Here is a 21568-nt window from a genome sequence, read left to right on the forward strand (position 1 = left end):
AATGTCAGCTACTTCCCGAGCCGACAGGACACTTCTTGTGCCCCCTTGGTGATTTACACAGACCACAGCTGAGGCATTGTCTGATTGAATTTGCACCGGACACCCCTGGAGATGATCCATCCAATGATCCAGACAAAGTCTTATTGCTCAGAGCTCCAGTAAATTGATCGGCAGTCTGGACTCTTCCAGTGTCCAGACCACCTGAGCAGAATCTTTCCCAAGGATGCCTCCCCACCCGGACAGGCTGGCATCCGTGGTGACCACCGTCCTGTACAGGGGGAGAAAGGATTTGCCCTGGCGAAGTGCCAAAGAACGAAGCAATCCGATCAGGGACCCTCTTGTACCCTGGTTCAACAGAATCAGTTTGTCTATAGACTGTGGATTCTTGACCCATTTGACCAGAATCTCTCTTTGCAGAGATCTTATGTGGAACTGTGCAAATTGAACTGCCTCAAAGACAGACACCATCAGGCCCAACAACCGCATGCAAGCCCGAAGGGATGACCATTTGCTGGACAACAGATGTTGAATTGCTTCCTGCAGTTTCTGGAGTTTTTCCAGAGGAAGGAACACTCTGGCTAAAGCCGAGTCCAGAGCCAGACCCAGATAGTCCAGATTTAGGGACGGAATCAGAGCAGACTTCTGAAGGTTCAGAATCCCAGCAAACTCCCTTAGAGTTCGCAGAGTAATCCCCAAGTTGTCCACCTGAACAGTTGTAGAAGAAGATTGTCCAGGTACCCCAGTACCGCGATCCCCACTGACGCAACAATGTCAGCACCAGGGTGTCAGAACGCACACGACAAGGGCCAACACTTTTGTGAAGACCCGAGGAGTGGAGGCGAGACTAAAGGGTAACACCACAAACTGATAATGCTCCTCTTCCACAGCAAAGCGGAGGAAGTGCTGGTGACCAAAACATATTGGAATGTGAAGATAAGCGTCCTTGATGTCGATAGAAGCAAGAAGATACCCCTAATGCAGGGATGCCACCACCGTGCGAATGGACTACATTCGGAACTTCTGCACCCACACAAAGCAGTTTAGTGCCTTGAGGTCCAGAATTGGACGCACCTTGCCCTTTTTCCTGGGGACTGTAAATATGTTTGAATAAAAACCCTGAAAACGTTCTGAAGTCGGAACCAGGACAATCGTCCCTAGGCCCAGCAAATCTTGCACACTGCCCCAAAGAGACCCTGTAAGCGGCATGGGCACAGGTGCAAGTTGGAGGGAAAAAACCTTTCCCGAAGGACTCACTTATCCTGTACCAGGGAGGTCCACAGGTCCAGAAACCAGCAAAGATGTCCCCCCACCTCCCATGCTGAGGGAGCCTTGTCCGCAGGTCTGGAGAAGCACGCTCTTGGCTTGCCAGACCAGGTTCGCTTGGATCCTCCGGAGGAGGCCCTGAATGGTTTTGATCCCTTGTCTTGAGACCCTGAGGGACGAAAAAACTTCTTAATAGCCGAGAAGGATGGACCAAGTCTAGGATGGGAAAGAAAGGAACTCTTCCCCCCTGTGAGACCCTTAACCACTTGCCGACCGCCGCAAGTACATTTACTGCGGCAGTCAGCCCCTCCTGGGCAAAGTGACGTAGTACTACGTCGCTAGCCCAGGAGCCTGTAGGGGGCGAGCGCCCCCGCTCGTTCCCCTGCATCCCCGCACGTGTGACTGGCGGGTCCGATGTCCGCCAGGCACTCGCGATCTCCCGGTGGAGAGGGAGAAAGGCAGGCGGCTAATGTAAACAAAGCAGTCTGTCATTCTCCCTGGTGTAACAGCAGAGATCATATAATCCTGCTATGTAGGATCGTATGACTCTGTGGTTACGTGAAAAGCCACACCCCTTTACAGTTAGAAGCACGCCCCCTAGGGACACATTTAACCCCTGCATCTCTAATAAAGTTAACCCCTTCCCTGCCAGTGTCATTTTTACAGTAACAGTGCATATGCATAGCACTGTTTACTGTAGTAATGTCACTGGTACCCCCAAAAGTGTCAAAAATGTCAGTCAAGGGTCCGATCTGTCCGCTGCAATGTTGCAATGTCGCAGTCCCGCAAAAAAAAAAAAAATCACAGATCGCCGCCATTACTCGTTAAAAAAAAAAAAAAAAACAATAAAAATGACATAAATCTTTCCCTTAGTTAGTAAACGCAATAACTTTTGCGCAAACCAATCAAAATACGCTTATTGCGATTTTTTGGGAATTTCATATAAAAAATGTGAAAAATACTGTTATTTTTTCAAAATTTTCGCTCTTTTTTTGTTTATAGCGCAAAAAGTAAAAATCGCACAGGTGATCAAATAGCACCAAAAGAAAAAAAAGCTCTATTTGTGGGAAAAAAAGGACGTCAATTTCCTTTGGGTACAGTGTCGCACGACTGCGCATTGTCCGTTAAAATCACGCAGTGCCGAATCGCAAAATAGGGCCTGGTCGGGATGGGGGTAAAATCTTCCGGGGCTGAAGTGGTTAATGATGTCATCCAGGGAAGCTCCAAATAGGCGATCCCCTGGAAAGGGGAGATTAGATAAGGCCTTCTTAAAAGTCTGGTCTGCAGACCAGCATTTAAGCCAAATAACACGCCTAAGGACCACTGCTGAGACAGACAGTCTCGCAATCAGAGGAGCCGCATCCAAAGAGGCATCACAGACAAACTTTAGCCCCTGGACCAACTGGTCCACGAGCTCAGCAAAGGCAGGGGAAAGCTGCTCCCTCTCCAGGTCCCCACATAAAAGCTTGGTCCACTCAGTCATAGTTTGTGACACCAGGGCAATAGTAAAAACCGGTCTAAGTGCCAAACCAGTCACAGGGTACATATGGCGGGCAACAGCCTCCTCTTTTCTGTCAGCCGGGTCCTTAAAGGCCAGGGACTCCTCAACCGGAATCATGGTTGCTTTGTTTAACCTAGAAACCGGAGAGTCCACCACAGGAGGGACAGTCCACTTTTTAAGCAGGGAGTCCTCATAAAGGGTACCACATAGAAAAATACACTTAGGGACCACAAGGGGTGTTTTGGACAACCCCACTGTTTAGCATCAATTTTGGCAAAGTAAGCAGAAAAGGGGAACACCCTTGCTGATCTGGAGGGCTTTTGGGTGCCAAAAGAAACCAACGCCTCCGATGCAGCATTAGCCGCATTCTCAATTTTTAAAGTCTCACGCACAGATACAATCAGTGCATCCACCAGCGCCTTTTCATGTGTGGCTACAGGAGCAGAGGAATCATCCTCACTATCTGCGAAATCAGGGTGTGTGGACACAGACCCAACAGGCTGACTTGTGTCCGCGGCGGCTGAATCAGATTTAGGATCTGATGAGACAGATGAGGCAGGTGAAGGTGGGGGGTCGCTTTTTGCTAGTCAGTTTCCCCAGGACCAAATCCACCTTAGACACCAAAGATTCCAGGACCGCCATTAGTGCAGTAAGAGATTGCTGGAAACCGGAGGGCTCAGCAGCCTCTGAGAGGGGATAAGGTGGGCAAATGTGCTCCAGGGACTCCATGAGTAAGAAAGGGGGACCCACTAAAAAAAACGGTGTAAAAACATAAAAACACTGCTAGGGACACCCCCACCGTGCTGGCAGCACCACAGGTCGCCAGACACAAAGCACCAACTGATCCTATAGCAGAGAGGGAGAGGACCCCAACCAGACTCACCATCCACCGATCAGGCACCACAGCTCCAGGAGTCAGCACCTGGGGGTAAGGAGGGGCTCTCACCGCCAAAATCACCGCCCATATATATTTCACAGTCATGGCCGCCACTATTAGCAATGAGAAACCACTAGAAAATGGCCACTGAGGCTACACAAACATGGCTGCTGAATCTGCAGCACACAGGCTACAAGAAAATGGTGGCCCCGCGAGGCACCAATGCGGCTCCCAGAGGTCCAGGAGGGGTCCCAAGAGCCCCAAAAATTACACCAGCAGGAAGGGACCACCAAGTATAGCCCCCTACCAAAAACCGATCGGGGGGTTCGACCGTCCCAGGGAGGGGCCCATGTCCACCCAAAGTGGAGAGGGAGGACAGCTACTTACCATACTAGGAACAGGGTGGGCACCGCTCCAGACAGAACATCCTCTTCATCTAAATGGGGGGCTGTTGGCCAGGAGGAGCACTGCGACTCAGGCCGAGGCCAGGTTGTACGCAACCTCGGGAACCGCTTAACTTGCAGGCTGACCTAGCGCGGACATGAGGCCTGCGCATGCTCGCTAGCCAGACTGGTCCAGTGACCACTGGATTTTAAAAAATATCCATTCCCTCGCCCAGTCAAGGAGTTGATTGTAGAATGTCACAAGAAAAATAGAAAAATCCATTAACAAGGAAAAATTGCTAGGACTGAAGATCCCAGCACAAAATTAGGTCCTTACTCCTGACTAGGCAGAAAAAAGTGCCTATAGCAGAGAGTGGGAGTATACCCCCTGGGACAGCTCATAGGCATAGTCAAGCTTTTTTTCTGCCTAGTGTCCTACTCCTGTAGGGGGCAGTATAACCCAATGGTTTAGAAGATCAGGAGCTGTGTATGTCAATAAACAATAGAGAATTGTACTTAAAGTGTTTTTTACCCCAACATTTCAAAGTCCTGATATGTGCCTGCTGTACCATGTAGTTGTATGAGAAAGTATCCTGTTCTCTTTGCATTGCTTTCTTTGTGTGAAATCCCTGGTGTTCCCGTCAGTCCCCCTGCTTTCCTAATAAAAACTGACCACACTAAGCAGGAGAACATCGTTTCTTGCTGTGCTGAAAACTCAGCCTGTTCTCCATTGATCAGACTTGTCCTGACATTCCCCCCTGCACAGTCATTCACATAGGTCTGTGTATTGTTGGTTCTCCTCCCCTCAGCTCTTAGACAGCTGGTAACAGAGAAAATGAGATCACTTATAAGGGAGATAAGGTAGTTAGAATGTTTTTTATGTCTATACACAAATGTTTTGTCTTTCATCTCTATTTTAAATTGAATAGGTTTTATAAGGGAGATTGTTTACAATCACGTTAATGTCTGATTAATGAATAAAGAGCTTTAAATTGTAAGGGAAAACCAAAAATGAAACAACGTGACTTTATAAGTGTTGAACTCCCCTTCAGTAGAATTATAGACAGGCAGAGTATCTCACAAAAGTGAGTACACCCCTCACATTTTTGTAAATATTTTTTTATATCTTTTCATGTGACAACAATGAAGAAATGACACTTTGCTACAATGTAAAGTAGTGATAGTACAGTTTGTATAACAGTGTGAATGTGCTGCCCCCTTTAAAATACCTCAATGCACAGCTAATAATGTCTAAACCGCTGGCAACAAAAGTGAGTACACCCCTAAGAGAAAATGTCCAAATTTGGCCCAATTAGCCATTTTCCCTCTCTAGTGTCATGTGACTCGTTAGTGGTACAAGGTCTCAGGTGTGAATGGGGAGCAGGTGTGGTAAATTTGGTGTTATTGCTCTTACTCTCATACTGGTCACTGGAAGTTCAACACAGCACCTAATGGCAAAAAACTCTGAGGATCTGAAAAAAAATAATTGTTGCTCTACATAAAGATGGCCTAGGCTATAAGAAGATTGCCAAGACCCTGAAAATGAGCTGCAGCTTGGTGGCCAAGACCATACAGCGGTTTAACAGGACAGGTTGCAGTCAGAACAGGCCTCGCTATGGTCGACCAAAGGGGTTGAGTGCACATGCTCAACATCATATCCAGAGGTTGTCTTTGGGAAATAGATGTAGGAGTGCTGCTAGCATTGCTGCGGAGGTTGAAGGGGTGGGGGGTCAGCCTGACAGTGCTCAGACCATATGCTCCACACTGCATCAAATTGGTCTGCATGGCTGTCATCCCAGAAGGAAGCCTCTTCTAAAGATGACGCACAGGAAAGCCCGCAAACAGTTTGCTGAAGACAAGCAGACTAAGGACATGGATTAATGTAACCATGTCCTGTGGTCTGATGAGACCAAGATAAACTTATTTGGTTCAGATGGTGTCAAGCGTGTGTGGCGGCAACCAGGAGAGGACAAGTGTGTCTTGCCTACATTCAAGCATGTGGTGGAGTGTCATGGTCTGGGGCTGCATGAGTGCTGCCGGCACTGGGGAGCTAAAGTTCATTGAGGGAACCATGAATGCCAACATGTACTGTGACATACTGAAGCAGAGAATGATCCCCTCCCTTCGGAGACTGGGCCACAGGGCAGTATTCCAACATGATAACGACCCAAAATACACCTCCAAGATGACCGCTGCCTTGCTAAAGAAGCTGAGGGTAAAGGTGAAGGACTGGCCAAGCATGTGTCCAGACTTAAACCCTATTAAACATCTGTGGGGCATCCTCAAACGGAAGGTGGAGGAGAGCAAGGAAGAGGACTCCAGTGGCAACCTGTGAAGCTCTGGTGAACTCCATGCTTAAGAGGGTTAAGGCAGTGCTGGAAAATAATGGTGGCCACACAAAATATTGACACTTTGGGCCAAATTTGGACATTATCACTTAGGGGTGTACTCACTTTTGTTGCCAGTGGTTTAGATATTAATGGATGTGTGTGGAGTTATTTTGAGGGGTAAGCAAATGTACACTGTTATACAAGCTGTACACTCACTACTTTACATTGTAGCAAACTGTAATTTCTTCAGAGTTTTCACATGAAAAGATATAGTAAAATATTTACAAAACAATGTGAGGGGTGTACTTACTTTTGTGAGATACTGTACATTGGTAAAAAGAAAGAATACTTTAATCAAATACATTCATTATTGGTTTCAAAAGTCCAAAAGTTGAGGAATGAGATTTCCCCCTAAAATGAATGAATGATATTGCACATCACAAAAAGGAACCCATAAGGACACCCCTTGAGGCTCCTCCCCTCATAAGTGAACTGCATATAACAGTGAACCCAGATTGTGGAGAGGGAGAGATTCATCCCGTGTTTCACCTTTGACTTCTTTAGGGGTGTTTAAGGGGGTGGTTCAGGTGAGTTAATTTTTAAAATAAATTGCAATTTCAGAAATAATCACAGGTACTTGTCTCTCTCTGGCTAGATCACCAATCTCAGCCAAGACATTGAAGGCTAGAAGAACACAAAAAAGGGGAAGAGAGAGAGAGGGCCCATCCAAAGGCACCCAACCCAAGGCGGGAAGGGAGGAAGGAACCTACAGGCTACCCATCATAGGAGGTGCTTATGTGTGGTGACACAGACAAATAGGGGACTGTATGAGGTCCCAGAGATATACAGTGGGTACGGAAAGTATTCAGACCCCCTTAAATTTTTCACTCTTTGTTATATTGCAGCCATTTGCTAAAATCATTTAAGTTCATTCTTCTTCCTCATGAATGTACACATAGCACCCCATACTGACAGAAAAACACAGAATTGTTGACATTGGTGCAGATTTATTAAAAAAGAAAAACTGAAATATCACATGGTCCTAAGTATTCAGACCCTTTGCTGTGACACTCATATATTTAACTCAGGTGCTTTCCATTTCTTCTGATCATCCTTGAGATGGTTCTACACTTTCATTTGAGTCCAGCTGTATTTGATTATACTGATTGGACTTGATTAGGAAAGCCACACACCTGTCTATATAAGACCTTCCAGATCACAATGCATGTCAGAGCAAATGAGAATCATAAGGTCAAAGGAACTGCCTGAAGAGCTCAGAGACAGAATTGTGGCAAGGCACAGATCTGGCCAAGGTTACAAAAAGATTTCTGCTGCACTTAAGGTTCCTAAGAGCACAGTGGCCTCCATAATCCTCAAATGGAAGACGTTTGGGATGACCAGAACCCTTCCTAGAGCTGGCCGTCCGGCCAAACTGAGCTATTGGGGGAGAAGAGCCTTGGTGAGAGAGGTAAAGAAGAACCCAAAGATCACTGTGGCTGAGCTCCAGAGATGCAGTCAGGAGATGGGAGAAAGTTGTAGAAAGTCAACCATCACTGCAGCCCTCCACCAGTCGGGGCTTTATGGCAGAGTGGCCCGACGGAAGCCTCTCCTCAGTGTAAGACACATGAAAGCCCGCATGGAGTTTGCTAAAAAACACCTGAAGGACTCCAAGATGGTGAGAAATAAGATTCTCTGGTCTGATGAGACCAAAATAGAACTTTTTGGCCTTAATTCTAAGCGGTATGTGTGGAGAAAACCAGGCACTGCTCATCACCTGTCCAATACAGTCCCAACAGTGAAGCATGATGGTGGCAGCATCATGCTGTGGGGGTGTTTTTCAGCTGCAGGGACAGGACGACTGGTTGCAATCGAGGGAAAGATGAATGCGGCCAAGTACAGGGATATCCTGGACAAAAACCTTCTCCAGAGTGCTCTGGACCTCAGACTGGGCCGAAGGTTTACCTTCCAACAAGACAATGACCCTAAGCACACAGCTAAAATAACGAAGGAGTGGCTTCACAACAACTCCGTGACTGTTCTTGAATGGCCCAGCCAGAGCCCTGACTTAAACCCAATTGAGCATCTCTGGAGAGACCTAAAAATGGCTGTCCACCAACGTTTACCATCCAACCTGACAGAACTGGAGAGGATCTGCAAGGAGGAATGGCAGAGGATCCCCAAATCCAGGTGTGAAAGACTTGTTGCATCTTTCCCAAAAAGACTCCTGGCTGTATTAGATCAAAAGGGGGCTTCTACTAAATACTGAGCAAAGGGTCTGAATACTTAGGACCATGTGATATTTCAGTTTTTCTTTTTTAATAAATCTGCAACAATGTCAACAATTCTGTGTTTTTCTGTCAGTATGGGGTGCTATGTGTACATTCATGAGGAAGAAGAATGAACTTAAACGATTTTAGCAAATGGCTGCAATATAACAAAGAGTGAAAAATTTAAGGGGGTCTGAATACTTTCCGAACCCACTGTACATCCAACCTCACTGCAGCGGCTTTTCTCTGTGACCATCTTGACATCTATATTTTATTCCCATTAATTCCTGGGCTTGTACAATTTAGATTTAGCAATAGTGGGGGGGGGGGGGTAGTGTCGGTCATTCCTTCCTCCCTCCCCGCCTTGGTTGGGTGCCTTTGAACCGGCCCTCTCTCCCCCCCTGTTTTGGGTTAATCTAGCCTTCAATGTCTTGGCTGAAATTGGTGATCTAGAAAGAGAGAGACGAGTACCTGTGATTCTTTCTGAAATTACAATTTTTTTAAAAAAATTAACTCACCTGAATGTCCCCCCTAAAAGCCAAAGGCAAAATGCGTTTGGATGAGTCTCACCCTCTCCACAATCTTGGTTCACTGTTATATGCAGTTTACTTATAAGGGGAGGAGTCTTAAGTTTTAGGTGTGTCTTTGTGGGTTACTTTTTGTGATGTGCAATATCACTCATTGATTTGAGGGGAAATGTCATCAGCTTTTGGACTTTTTACCCAATAATGATTGTATTTGAATGAAGTATTCATTCCTTTTACAAATGTATGTGTATCTATAATTATACTGAAGGGGAGTTCAACACTTATAAAGTCCTGTTGTTTCATTTTTGGTTTTCCTATTTATTTTGGGATGTGGTGTTGATGTGATCAGCCAGGGCTTTAATATATTATATTCAGCTTTCATTTGTATCTTTCATATCCACCTGGAGTTCAGCTATAACTAAAAGCTATGCTGTGATGTAGATGTGATGTAGATGCTATTGTAGATGGTATTAATAAAACTAAAAAATCATGTACTGCACTATAACCCCCCCCAAAAAAGCAAAATATAGTGGATTGCTGAGAAATCATAAGATATAAATCAAAATTAAATTCCTGAACTAGTTACCATGAATATTAACAACATATCCAACACAAGACTTATAAAGTAAAAGTGCAACTTCAGTAGACTGCAGAGAAATCAGTAGTTACAAATCTAAACCAATATGCATTTACCATAAATGTTTAAATTATAAAAAAAATAAAAAATAAAAAGATGAAACTTCTATTTGATACCCCAAATGGTTAAACATATGTTCCAAATTATACAAAAAGGGTTAACAATGAATATAGCAAAGGTAAAGGTGCGATTTAAAAAAAAAAAATTTAAGTTATGTGCATGTAACAAATATAAAGTAGGTGTTAATCCCAATTTGGCAGCAAAAGTCTAAATACACTTTAAGTTATAACTAATTACTTAATTACAAGTGTCAAAGAAAGGATTTTAATTTCTATTCATTCAGTCCTGAGATTTACCCAGCCCTGCCAGATAGCACAGGCAAAAGGATTATTTCTTCCAAGCAATTCCTTGGTTACAATTGAGGAATACACTGCCGATATCCCCATGCCCATCAGACACCAAAAAAAACTTATACTGGTGATAAAGTGCAACCCTAAATGGTGAAAAATCTGTTCCAAATTTTACAAAAAATTTTAACAACAAATATATTGATAAATATCAAAATTAAAGCTGCAATTTTTAAACACTTTTTAAGTTATGTGTACGAGAACATGACACAAATAAAGTAGGTGTTATCCCAATTTGGCTGCAAAAGTTCAAATATGAGTTGTAACTAATTACATAATTACAAGCGTCAAAGAAAAAACAAAGCTGTCTTACTGGTTTTCGTGGATCTTCAACTTCTCTAATGCTCAGGTTTTCCAAAGGAATTATTCCTCTTGGCTCTTTATCCTGCAAAGTTAAACATTGGTAAGTAGGGTCAAATGAAAAAAATATTCAAATATCAGCATAATTTCAATTAACAGCAATAATTAAGGCATCCCTCCCTGTTGCCATATATACAGGAAGGGAATGATACATGGGTGTCCTTCAAACTGCTGTGTACACATGACTACAGAAGTGATCTATCGATGTTGCCTGCCCCTAATTGGAACAAACTTGTAATAGTCATGCAGTTTCTTGTGTTGACCACCAGAGGTAGAAATAGGCTAAGATTTAGTATAAAAATAGAAAACCTCCAAAAGTACAACAAATTTAGGTCAGTAATTCAATTTCTCCTCCCGCAAGAATTTATAAGCTCAGAATCTATTGAAGTTTAAATTCCTTATCTTATTATTTTAGTACTTCTACATACATTACTGAAGTACCTACTTTTAGAGAAAATACTAAAAACAATACAGTTTCTCAAAATTATGAGGAACCAGATTCTGCAATTCTGCTGTAATTTGGTGTCAGAGGTGACAGCTGACAGCCAATCTGCAGATGCAATAAATCGGTTTCTCTTTTTATTTTTGTGTGACAATCTTTGCCAAATCCACCTTCACACATGTATGTTGTCACAGATGGTTGAAGTGTACATACTACTACTATTATCTGCTATCAATTTCTTCTTCTTCCATTCTTTAAAATTAAATGTATTTTAATAAAGTTTTAGCCATCCTTTTGTTCAATTCCCATAACAGAAGAGAAACATTTTTTAAAATAATTAAATAAAGGCCATCAACCACATCCCCCTTCCATGGGTATGTAAATTATGGTGTGCCAGTTCTCCATGTTCAGCTCTCCTGCTGCCAAGCACTTAAGACTTTTTAAAACATGTTTCAGCCCCTAAAGCTGGAATTCCAATCCAACTATGGCCATTCCCGCTTAAGATAAGTTGATCAGCTTCTCTCAAACAGGAATGTTGGAAAGTTTTCCTTTGTCGCATGCAGCCAATCAGCTACAGCTCTGATCAGTGTATTCTCACAGCAGAGAAGTTCCTACTGTGTACTGTCAGAATACATATAGTGGCAAGGGGTGAATTTTTCCATCCACCTAAATTCTATGGCTGGGGGAATCCATTCGGTTGCTGGCTGATCAAAAAAAAAAAAAACATCCACCTGTGGCCAGCTTTAGTCTTTTCCCGCATTGTGATCTTCTTTCTGATCATATCACTGAGTTAAAAGTAAATTCTAAAAAATCTGTCTGCAGCATTCATCTTTACCCTTCGACTTTAGCCATAAAGCCATATTATTGTAGTAAGTTCATGCACAGAAAAATGGTAGAGCTCATTCAGATCTATGCCTCATGATAACTCATGTTTTGCTGAGTTACTGCACATGGCAACACATATACTGCAACGCAATGCCATTCAAAGGGCAACCCAATTCACTTATAGAGCAGGGGCAATGCACTCACACTGTAGCACACCACAACACGCATACTATGCATTGTGGTGCAATATCTGTTTTTGGCTGCATTGTTGTGCATTGGCAGCCCATTCAAACTCAATGGGCTGCCTTCAGGCAATGAGTGTAAAGTTGTGTAAATGAGTCCTCGATGCAACAAGCCTTCAGCCAGCTCCTTAGCAATCAAGCTTTACCCAAAAATACATATTGCTTGTTTATACAAACCTGGGACAGTAAACGAGAAAGAATTCACTATGTGCAATGTCCATAATATGATGTATAATAGGGAATATGGTCTAATCTAACCAATCACATCATGAGCTGTGCAACAATTCACTTAAGTCATTAACCTGGGGAGAGAACTGAAGAACCACCATACTGGAAGAAGCCCCTGAGGTACCCTGTGTCAAGGTACTACCAAGGGTTATGTAACACTGGTTTAGGTTTAACTAAACTAAATATCATACCTTAAGCTAACAGGTATAGTTTAGGAACTAAAAAATAGAGATGAATCATATTACCAGATGTTAATCTTATTAGGCTGTTGCCAGGTCTAGGTTTATTACAAAGCTTTAAAATAAAGATTATACAAAACTTATTGGAGTTAACTGATGCGGAGCAAAAAATTTGTATAACTGGTTCAACCTTGGCGAATTTGAGAGCCAGATTTACATATACCAAATAATGGTGAACCACATGTTGGTATGACAATTTTGTTATGGTTCCTGTAAACCAGTGCTCAGGTCTTGGATCCTAAGGCCTGGTTCACAGCAGTACAATTTCAGATGCGGCTTGAGTCGCACAGAATTGCAAGACAAGGGAAATCACATTGTTTTTAATAGTGTCTGTTTACATATATAGCTACTCAGCACAGAGCGATTTTGGAGAAGGTGCATTTGGTGCGATTCCAGTGCAATTTTGACCCCATAAAACATATAAACCTTATCAAAGTTTAACCCAAGTTGCATCCAAGTAGCACTACATAATCACACTAAAGTATTGCAGCAAGGTGAACTTAGCCTAAAAGGAATATGTGCACGGTGTGAATCTTAATGCAGATAAACAAAAAGCATAACAATAGTTAAGCAGTGCAGGGGCAATAAGATGCTGATAAGTAAATGCAAAAAAGATACAACTAAATACCTTTTTTTAATACCAAATGTCTACTTTCTGTCTCTCCTTTGCTGCTGGACAGGAATGAGGATAAAGAGACAAAAGAGGAGGAAGGTACAGACAGCGCCACTGCTCTGTTGTTACATGTTAATGTAAGCCCTATATTTAAACAATGTTAGAAGATCCTTTTCACAAAGGTAGATGCATCGGGAGGAATAAGGACAAAACTGTGCGCCGCTGTCAGTGCACTGTCTTAAGCCACACAGGGGATCAGTCCATAACCCAGGATCCAGATAGCTGAGAATTGGCTCTTCCTAGGTGCTGTGCCGCCACCTAATGTCCCAGTGCCAAAAAGGTCCACCGCACCAACACCACCAGAGGATTTAGTCTCAACAGGATGGGTTCCAAGGAAATCTTCCTCTTCTTCAGCTCACATTCTCAGCAATCTGGATGCTGGGTTATGGACTGATCCCTCTTTGCGGCTCGGGACAGTGCACTGCCAGCGGCGCACAGTTTTGCCCTTAATTGCTTTGGATGAATCTACCTTTGTGAGTAGGATCTTTTTACACTGTTTAAATAAAGGCTTACATTGCTTACAGTGCTGCTCCCTTCTAGAGCTACTGTCAGTAAAACACAAAAGGTGTGAACTAGTTTGATGGGAATGAAGGATGAAGGATGTGGCAACAGCCTGTAGCCCGAAATAGTGATCTAATATCCTTCCTATCCACTACCAAAACATACCAAAATTAATTTTTTTTTTGTCATCCCACCTAAAACTGATGCTTGAGTAAGGTAAATACTGGCGGTTGATATTACTCCTAGGCTTCAGAAAGTGGATAACAGTATAGGGATTTTGGGGACCTGTGGTGGAGGATCAGTGCCACAAGAAGCATGCTTAGGGTAAGAGAAGGATACAAAATAAGTTAACCTTTTTTTTTTTTTTGTCAGCCTTCTAAGAAGTGGGTGATAACTAAAGAACTGGTTGACTGGCTTCCTGGCTTCCTAATTTAACGCTTTTCTTTAGAGATAGGTTAACATTATTTTAAGAAATATACTAATCGTGAAAGCTAAAACTATCACAAAGATTTGCAATTTGTTTTTTGTTTTTTTTCCCATTATAGACAGTACACAAGTTTGTTGACCATCCAAGTTTAAATATGAAGTCTTTGAATATTTGCTAAAGTCACTTTCCAGTCTCTCCCATATGCATAGCTCACTAAATAAACCCTTTTTGCTTACAGTGGTTCGGAGTCTCCAGGAAACAAATCAAAATCCATAAATCCCAAGTTTTGCAACTTTGACGTGTTAGTAAAACTGTACATATCATCAAAACGACTTAGTGTATACAGCTGAATTATACCTTGTTTTTTTCAGGACAACTAAGCTTTCATTTGGTGGTAAATGGTAATGAATATCTCCAATTTTATTTTTTTAATTATCCATGGAAAACTGGCAATTTCACTCAAGTTAAATCGGTACTTATCTGATGACGTCACTTCCAGTATACGTGTTTCGTCATTTCAACTTGCTCAGCATGTCAATGAGGAAGTCGTAATGACCAAACATGTCAACCAGAAGTGAGGTCATCACATAAGTGCACAGATAAGTGCCGATCTGGATACTAATGATTTTAAAAGGAGATTTTTGCTTTATGCGAGTACAATTACCATAAAACATGTTTTGGTTTTAACTGTATTGCACTATGGAGGTATTTTTTGGTTTGAGTTAAGCTGAGTGAAAGTGTCTATCTGGAATTTTAAATGATCTGGAGACCCTTGTACCTTTTTTGGTGGTGGTGACCTCAGGATGCTGGGAGGGAAAACTGGCTATCTGTATGTAGACGAAGTGCGTTTTGACTCACCTTATTGGTAAAGGGATTTAAATCTGTCTGGTGCTACCTCTCTTTACTGTTCTACATGTGGGTTTTGATCTTAAAGGGATAGTAACCCTCTTTTGGGAAAGTGTTTTAAACCTGTTTGTTGGCATAGGGGCCACCTATATTTGGTAAGCAGGGAGGTTGTAATAAGCCTGGTAGAGATTTGGGCTGAAATAATAGTGATTTTGTCAGTATAACATCTTCTGTTTAATTACCAGTTTGTATCAATATAGTACACTATGGTATATTTCTTGTTCCAACACCGGTCTTGAGTAAACATGGAGGGATGTTGTAGGGCAATTGAATCCGAAGAAGGGAGGTGTGCAAAATCAGGACCCTGGGTGATAGTCCCTATGGTATTCACGTTCATAGACAGAGAAAGTGTTGTGATTTAATCTGTGAATCATTGATATTTGATTCTGCAAAATTTTGATTAGAATGCTATAATTTTATTTTTGGACAATAATACTTCAGAGATAAATTCGGCCAGTTTTAATTTACTACAGGAGATGCTTCTTTAAAATGGTAGTAAAGCCTTTTTTTTTTTAAACTTGTTCCTACAGGTAAGCCTATAATAAGGCTATATTCACACTGCATACAGCTGGTGAGGTCAACAACGCATGCGCTCCAAAGGGACGGCATACCCTTGCTTTGCACCATACCAGCACATTATGCCAATGTCTTGCGTTTTTTTTTTTTTATTTGTTAAAAAGCCTGCGGTTTACTACTGCTTTAATATTTCTCTGAGCTTTAGAGCAGATGAGATCAACCTTGTATAATACTGGGAGTTGTCATATTCAGAGAAGAACTTGTGAACTGCAAGCATCCTGGCTGTTGCAACCCAGTTGGGAAAGTACTTTTTGACTTATTACCTGGTCAATATAGTCTAGTGAGCTCGCATCTGTATATTAAATTCACAATAACCACTTTGGTGGAATTGTGGGAATTGAAGAAACAGAATATTTAAAAGGACTATGATTTATATATCTGGACTTCAATGAATGTAATATTTGGATTTCAAATTTTATTTTCAGTATGATTTTTTTCACAATAATGCTTACATCACATGTGCATGATTATTTTATGGGTTATATGAGTTTGAGAAACTCATATAACCAACTAAACAAATTCTCCTACACCTGACGATCACAACAATACCAAATTTTTTAATACTTGTGTTTGCACCTGTAGAAGGGCCCAGAAATAGTACACTTTTTGCTTATATTTTTTTAATCCTACCTAAAATACATTGATTCTAAATTTGAAAAAGTTTTTTCTTTTCATTTTTACCTAGAATCCTCCTCCAATCTTTTTTTTTTTTTTTTAAACCATCTTTTACTTCAGCAAAGAGAAAAAGATGCAATAGGTCTTTTTCCCTATTCAAGAGGAGGGAAAAAAAACACCGCGGCAGGCTGTACAGTGACGAATCCCTGTGGTAGCCTGTAATTGGCTATCGCACTGATCCGGTGATCAGAAACTGATCCTCCAGACTCCAGTTCGTTAGTATGAGACCTGGATCTGTCGATGACATTTTGGTCTCTGTGCTGTCAGCAAGCTAGGCAGTTCACTCTCAGCACAACAAACAGGAGTAGGGCATATGATGTAACCTTTAATTACCGGGCCACTTTTCTGGTTTCAGTGCTATGATAGTTTCACTGACAATAACCCTGTCTTGCAACACTGTCCCAAATTATTTAATTTTCTTTTTTTTTTGGGATAGATGGAGCTTTCTTTTGCTAGTATTTAACAACTACTGGGTTTTTTATTAATAAATAAAGCAAAATAGACTAAAAACCTTTTCCCTTATGATTTGTTATAAAAACACATCAAATGCAAATGCCAGGACAGCATGAAAACTCCCTCAATGACCGCCTTTTTGGAAATCAGAGACCCCCAAGGTGATCTCACTTTTTGCCACAATTTTTTTGCAAATGAAAATGAAGAAACATGTTGGTATTGAGGTGATTAAAACATGGAGCTTGGTAACCGTGCACTAGATTAAATGTACAAGTCATACACAGAGGGAGAAGGAGAAAAATGGGGTAAATGTACAGTTCACAAATAGTGGGAAAATTGGGTTAATGTACAGGATAAAATAAGTAAAGAGTTAATATAGAGGTCACAGAGACAGCATGGAGATGAGATGTACAGGAAAGTAGAGTGGTGAGTGGTAAAAAAAAAAAAAGAGACAATCCCATAATCAGTTGAAACACAATTAGCACAGAAAGCTCTGCAGCCCATGAACACGTGTTACGTGGATGGCAAGAGGTTAACTGTGTATAACTATTTAGGTATTTGTATTAATAAATATTTTAGGCTATGAAGACTGTTTTTGGATTCAGCTTTTGTAATTTCTTTGATGTTTTTAACTATTTTTTGTTCATGTGATATTTTGTTGAGTCTATTTAAATGGGTATTGGTGATTTATGGATTTTGCTGTTTTGTTTAGATCTCTGAGAATTGCTCCAAACCCATATATACAAGGTACTTGTTTGGGTATGGGATAACCACTTACCGTTGTGTATTCAAAGTAATAGAGACAGTTATCAGTCAGGATGAACCATCTGCGTTTCCACGTTTTTACTCTTCCTCCTGGAGACACAAAGGGCCAAACCATTAAAAAATCCTCCTGCAGCATGAACGCATCGCAAAACTAGTCAGATGGTCAGTTACTAATCTATCAACTTCTGGGGCCCTAAATTCCTTTGAAACAGACCTTGCATAAGATCTACACAACACCCCTTTATTGAATTACATCTGCAGCAAACATGTAATCTTTGAAGGAACATGTGTTTCTCATTTGTCCAGCGCATTCTTATTAAGTTACCCGAGTCCTAACCATTTCTAAATCATAAACTCTTCAGGTGCATGGGGAAATCTGAATTAAATGTGGCATTCCTCAAGTACTGATCCTGGATCTTAGTGGTAAAAAAAAATATTGATTTCCCCATGGACTTTAGGGTATCATAAAATATTTCAACTAGTCATGTCCCTGACTGCATTACTTTTCCGAACACAGCTAGACTAAAGTTTTATATTGTGCGTGACCAAAACTTAAGACAACCTCTGGAAGAAATCCAGAAGCTTTCCCAAAAGAGAATCTGAGGTAAATTTCTGCTCAAGCATGAAGTCATACGTTATCTCAATTAGCTAGGGCATACTTAATGTAGAAGAAGTCTAAACTACAAGAAAAAATAGCTTCCACTTTAGTTTTTAACATTTTTGGAAGGAAATTTTTATTTAACAATTTCTAGCTCAGCAGTCTATCTCTATATGCTACAGTCCCTCCTAAAATAGCCAAAACACAATTGACATGAAATAATAGTTCAAGATTACAAAGAAAGCCAATGCAAGCCTGAAACAAACAAAGGATGTCTGGACACAACAGTGACAATGACAGCAAATTAAGCAGCCAATGGAAACGCAGACCAGGAGCGTGACTTGTAAGCATGGTGTTCAAAAGCTATGGAAACTCATGCTTCTTTGGCCAGTGCTCGATGTTTGAGAACGGTAAACCTGGGGTAAAGATTTTCTGTGGAGAGTCAGACTTCAATTTCTCATTTAATTTCCAAATATTCATGTTGGGACTTTTATTTCCACAAGTGTAGAAGCCTTTGGTTGATTTGCGTTGATTTGCGAATACCAAATGTGAAAAATTATACATATTTTTCATTTATAATGTTTAGCTCTTATTTATAACAGTGCAGTCAGTTTTTAGCCCTCCAGTTCTGTGCGATATAATACTTATAAATCCATTATTCAGGACTTAACTTCATTACGGCATAATGTCATTACAGATCATGATGTTAGAGCATATTCTTGGAAAATCACATTATATACCTATGAGTCACCATGTACAATGTGCAAGACTTAAAACCAGACTTTCTCCATCCAGAATAATGATCTCTCGATAACAAGCAGAAAAGCCGGGGTCTCCTCATAATTCGAGAGCCATTCATATTACAGCTAAAACAGTTCAATATGGCTCATTTACACTAGAGCCGATGTAAATAAAATGGAAGGAGCCTGTTACCCATAGCAACTAGTCAGATGCCAAATATCACTTTATTAGCAGTGTAGGTTAGAAAATTTTAGTTTTTTCTTATAAGAAAAACAGATCTTTCCCTCCATTTTTAAATATAGGAGATCTACCGTGACTGATTTTATTTGGTAAAATGTATGCAAAGTCCACACTGCCTTGGTCCTTATGTATCAGAATGCCAGGACAATTTCTGAAAGAAAACTTCTGGAGAATGGTAGCTTCAATTGTACAATTCAGTAGCATCCAAGCCATTAAGGTAAATCTGTTACCCACACATTCTGTAGGAAGCCATTTCTAAACAATATTATTCCAAATACAGCCTATCATTTCACTAGAAAACAGTGACATCACTGAGAGAAAAAGCCCAAAATGGCTGCACTAATGGTACCTAGTGAACTGACAGGTTGCATCTTTCTCTACTTTTGGCACTATTTGCTGCTTGTAGTGAGGGGAGGTTTTTCTGGAACAAATGTAGAATGAATGAAAGCGTTTAATTTGTTATTGTTCATGGAAAAATCTATTTGCATAGTTAAAAGAAAAAAAAAAAAAAAAGTTTGCAAAACTCAATCTGTAATGTTGAATGAAAACTGAAATGCCAAGCATGCTGTCTTTTGAATAATATAAGAGGATAATGAAGAAAATTGGACATCTGTTCTAAGCTCAAACTATTGTCCACCAAGCAGCTACAAATGCAGAAGTGCTAACAAGGGCAGCATTACCACAATATACAGCCAAGCAATCTGTTTATCCTAAATGAGCGAAATGAAATTCTTTGGCCCTAAGCTCCCATTCGCACTTAAAGATTAAGTAGAGTCTTCTTTTTTAATTTCACCTACAGGTAAGCCAATAATAAGGCTAACCTGTAGGCACTGTGAATATCTTTTAAACTTGCACCAATTAGGAGATATTCAGAGTGCATGCAGCCGGTGACGTCACCGGCGCATGCGCTCTGAAGGTTCGGCTTACTGTTCCACGCGCATGCACGGGAGTGACATCATCACAGTGCCGGAGCCTGCGAACCCGGAAGAAACAGTGCGGAAGGTGTCGGCTGTCTCAGCGGTGTGCTGGCGCCGCTGGAACGCTTCGTTCTAAGGTAAGTATTTCATAATGAGCTAGTTTGCGATGCATCCTAGCCTATTATGTTTTTGTCTTACAGGTTTTTTTTTTTCTTGGGTAAACAACCTCTTTAAGTGTTTTTCTGTGTGTTTCCCTACACCTGACTATGTAGAATCCCATTCTTTCTAATTGTGCCTGTTCACACACATTTAGTCATCCTCCTTTTATAATTAATAAAAAGCGTACATAGGCTTTTTTTTTTTTTTGCTTTTTTAAGCGTATTCAGGTGTTTTGGATCCCATGGACTTCAATGAAACACCTGTAAATGTGAGATGTATGCATTTTTATGCACAATTTAAACCTTAATTCCTCTCCTACAGGACTGCTCTCCTACCCTTACCCAAGCTCCAGAAGCATAAACACTTGCAAAAAGCCTGTAATACGCCTTTAACACACCTGAAAAAAACAAACAAACATTCAAAATCACCAGTCCAAATGCCCAAATATTTACCTTCATCTTGGCAGAGGTTTTCCTGGTGTCAAGACAGTCTACTGCCTCTAAGCGGATGGCCACTACCACTAAGCCACAGCAAAGGGTCATTCTGTGTGACAGTTTGAGAAGCACCAACGAGGGTTGTAGCTTGCCAGTTAAAACTTGGGCTTGATGGCAATGTTATTACCAGCAGAGATATCATGAGGCCAATATTTTCCAGAATGGGTGGAATCCACAATTTGTTAGGGTAAACAATCTTTAAATTGGTTTTACTACATTACACATGACTTTGTAATGTGCATTTTTAAACGTATTACATTCCAGTTCTCATTTTCTAGGTAAGGTAAGCAATATCAATAGAGACATTAGAAAGATGGTGTATGGTAGTGTAATGAAGTTTATGGAGAACTCCAGTTGTTACATTGTGTCATACCCACCTTAGAACTTTATATACTCTATATAAACAGCATACCACAAGAAATCCAAAATGGTTCATAGATTTCAGAAGGCGCTGGATCCTTATGTGCTCTACAGTCTCAAATACAAAACAGTTCCACAGATAGATAGAGGTGCTGAAATTGGTGGAGAAAAACAAAAAACAAATTGCAAATATCACACTTCAATTATCCACCATGAGTGCTCCCCAATGTGTGTTTTACTCACCAGAGAGTTTTGTCTCACATTTAAATGATCGACAAAACTCGCTTTTATTAAATCACTTGCTCTGGTGTTTCTTCCAGCGCACTTGTACTCCTTCATATTCCAAAATGTCCCATTCAGTGGGCCGACAAATATCAGACAAGAACTACTCCAATAGCTAATCACAAAAACAGCCTCAAATGTTTTCTTCAGAAAACTACTCACAAGTACATTAAAAACATAGGCTCATCGAATGTCATGGTAGTAGAATTATTCGCTCGACTGTCCCTCTCATCATGCCTCAGTGTGCCCTTACCCTGGCATCTCACCTAACTC

At 41.1% G+C, this 21568-nt stretch overlaps 1 protein-coding gene across 2 annotated transcripts in view; it reads right to left on the reverse strand.

Annotated features, from left to right (window-relative positions):
- CYTH3 (cytohesin 3) overlaps positions 1-21568 on the reverse strand; it is a 291259-nt gene that overhangs the window by 17934 nt on the left and 251757 nt on the right. Inside the window, exons 10-11 of one of the 2 annotated variants that reach the window (XM_082261091.1) lie at positions 17518-17596; positions 10506-10577 (exon numbers count right to left, since the gene is read on the reverse strand). In XM_082261091.1, coding sequence (XP_082117217.1) covers positions 10506-10577; positions 17518-17596 — 151 coding nt within the window. The remainder of the gene's footprint in view (positions 1-10505; positions 10578-17517; positions 17597-21568) is intronic. The other variant, XM_082261090.1, reaches the window with a different exon arrangement.

This window comes from Pelophylax lessonae (genome assembly GCF_965119305.1).
Source record: "Pelophylax lessonae genome assembly, chromosome: 6".
In the NCBI taxonomy this organism is placed as follows: domain Eukaryota; kingdom Metazoa; phylum Chordata; class Amphibia; order Anura; family Ranidae; genus Pelophylax; species Pelophylax lessonae.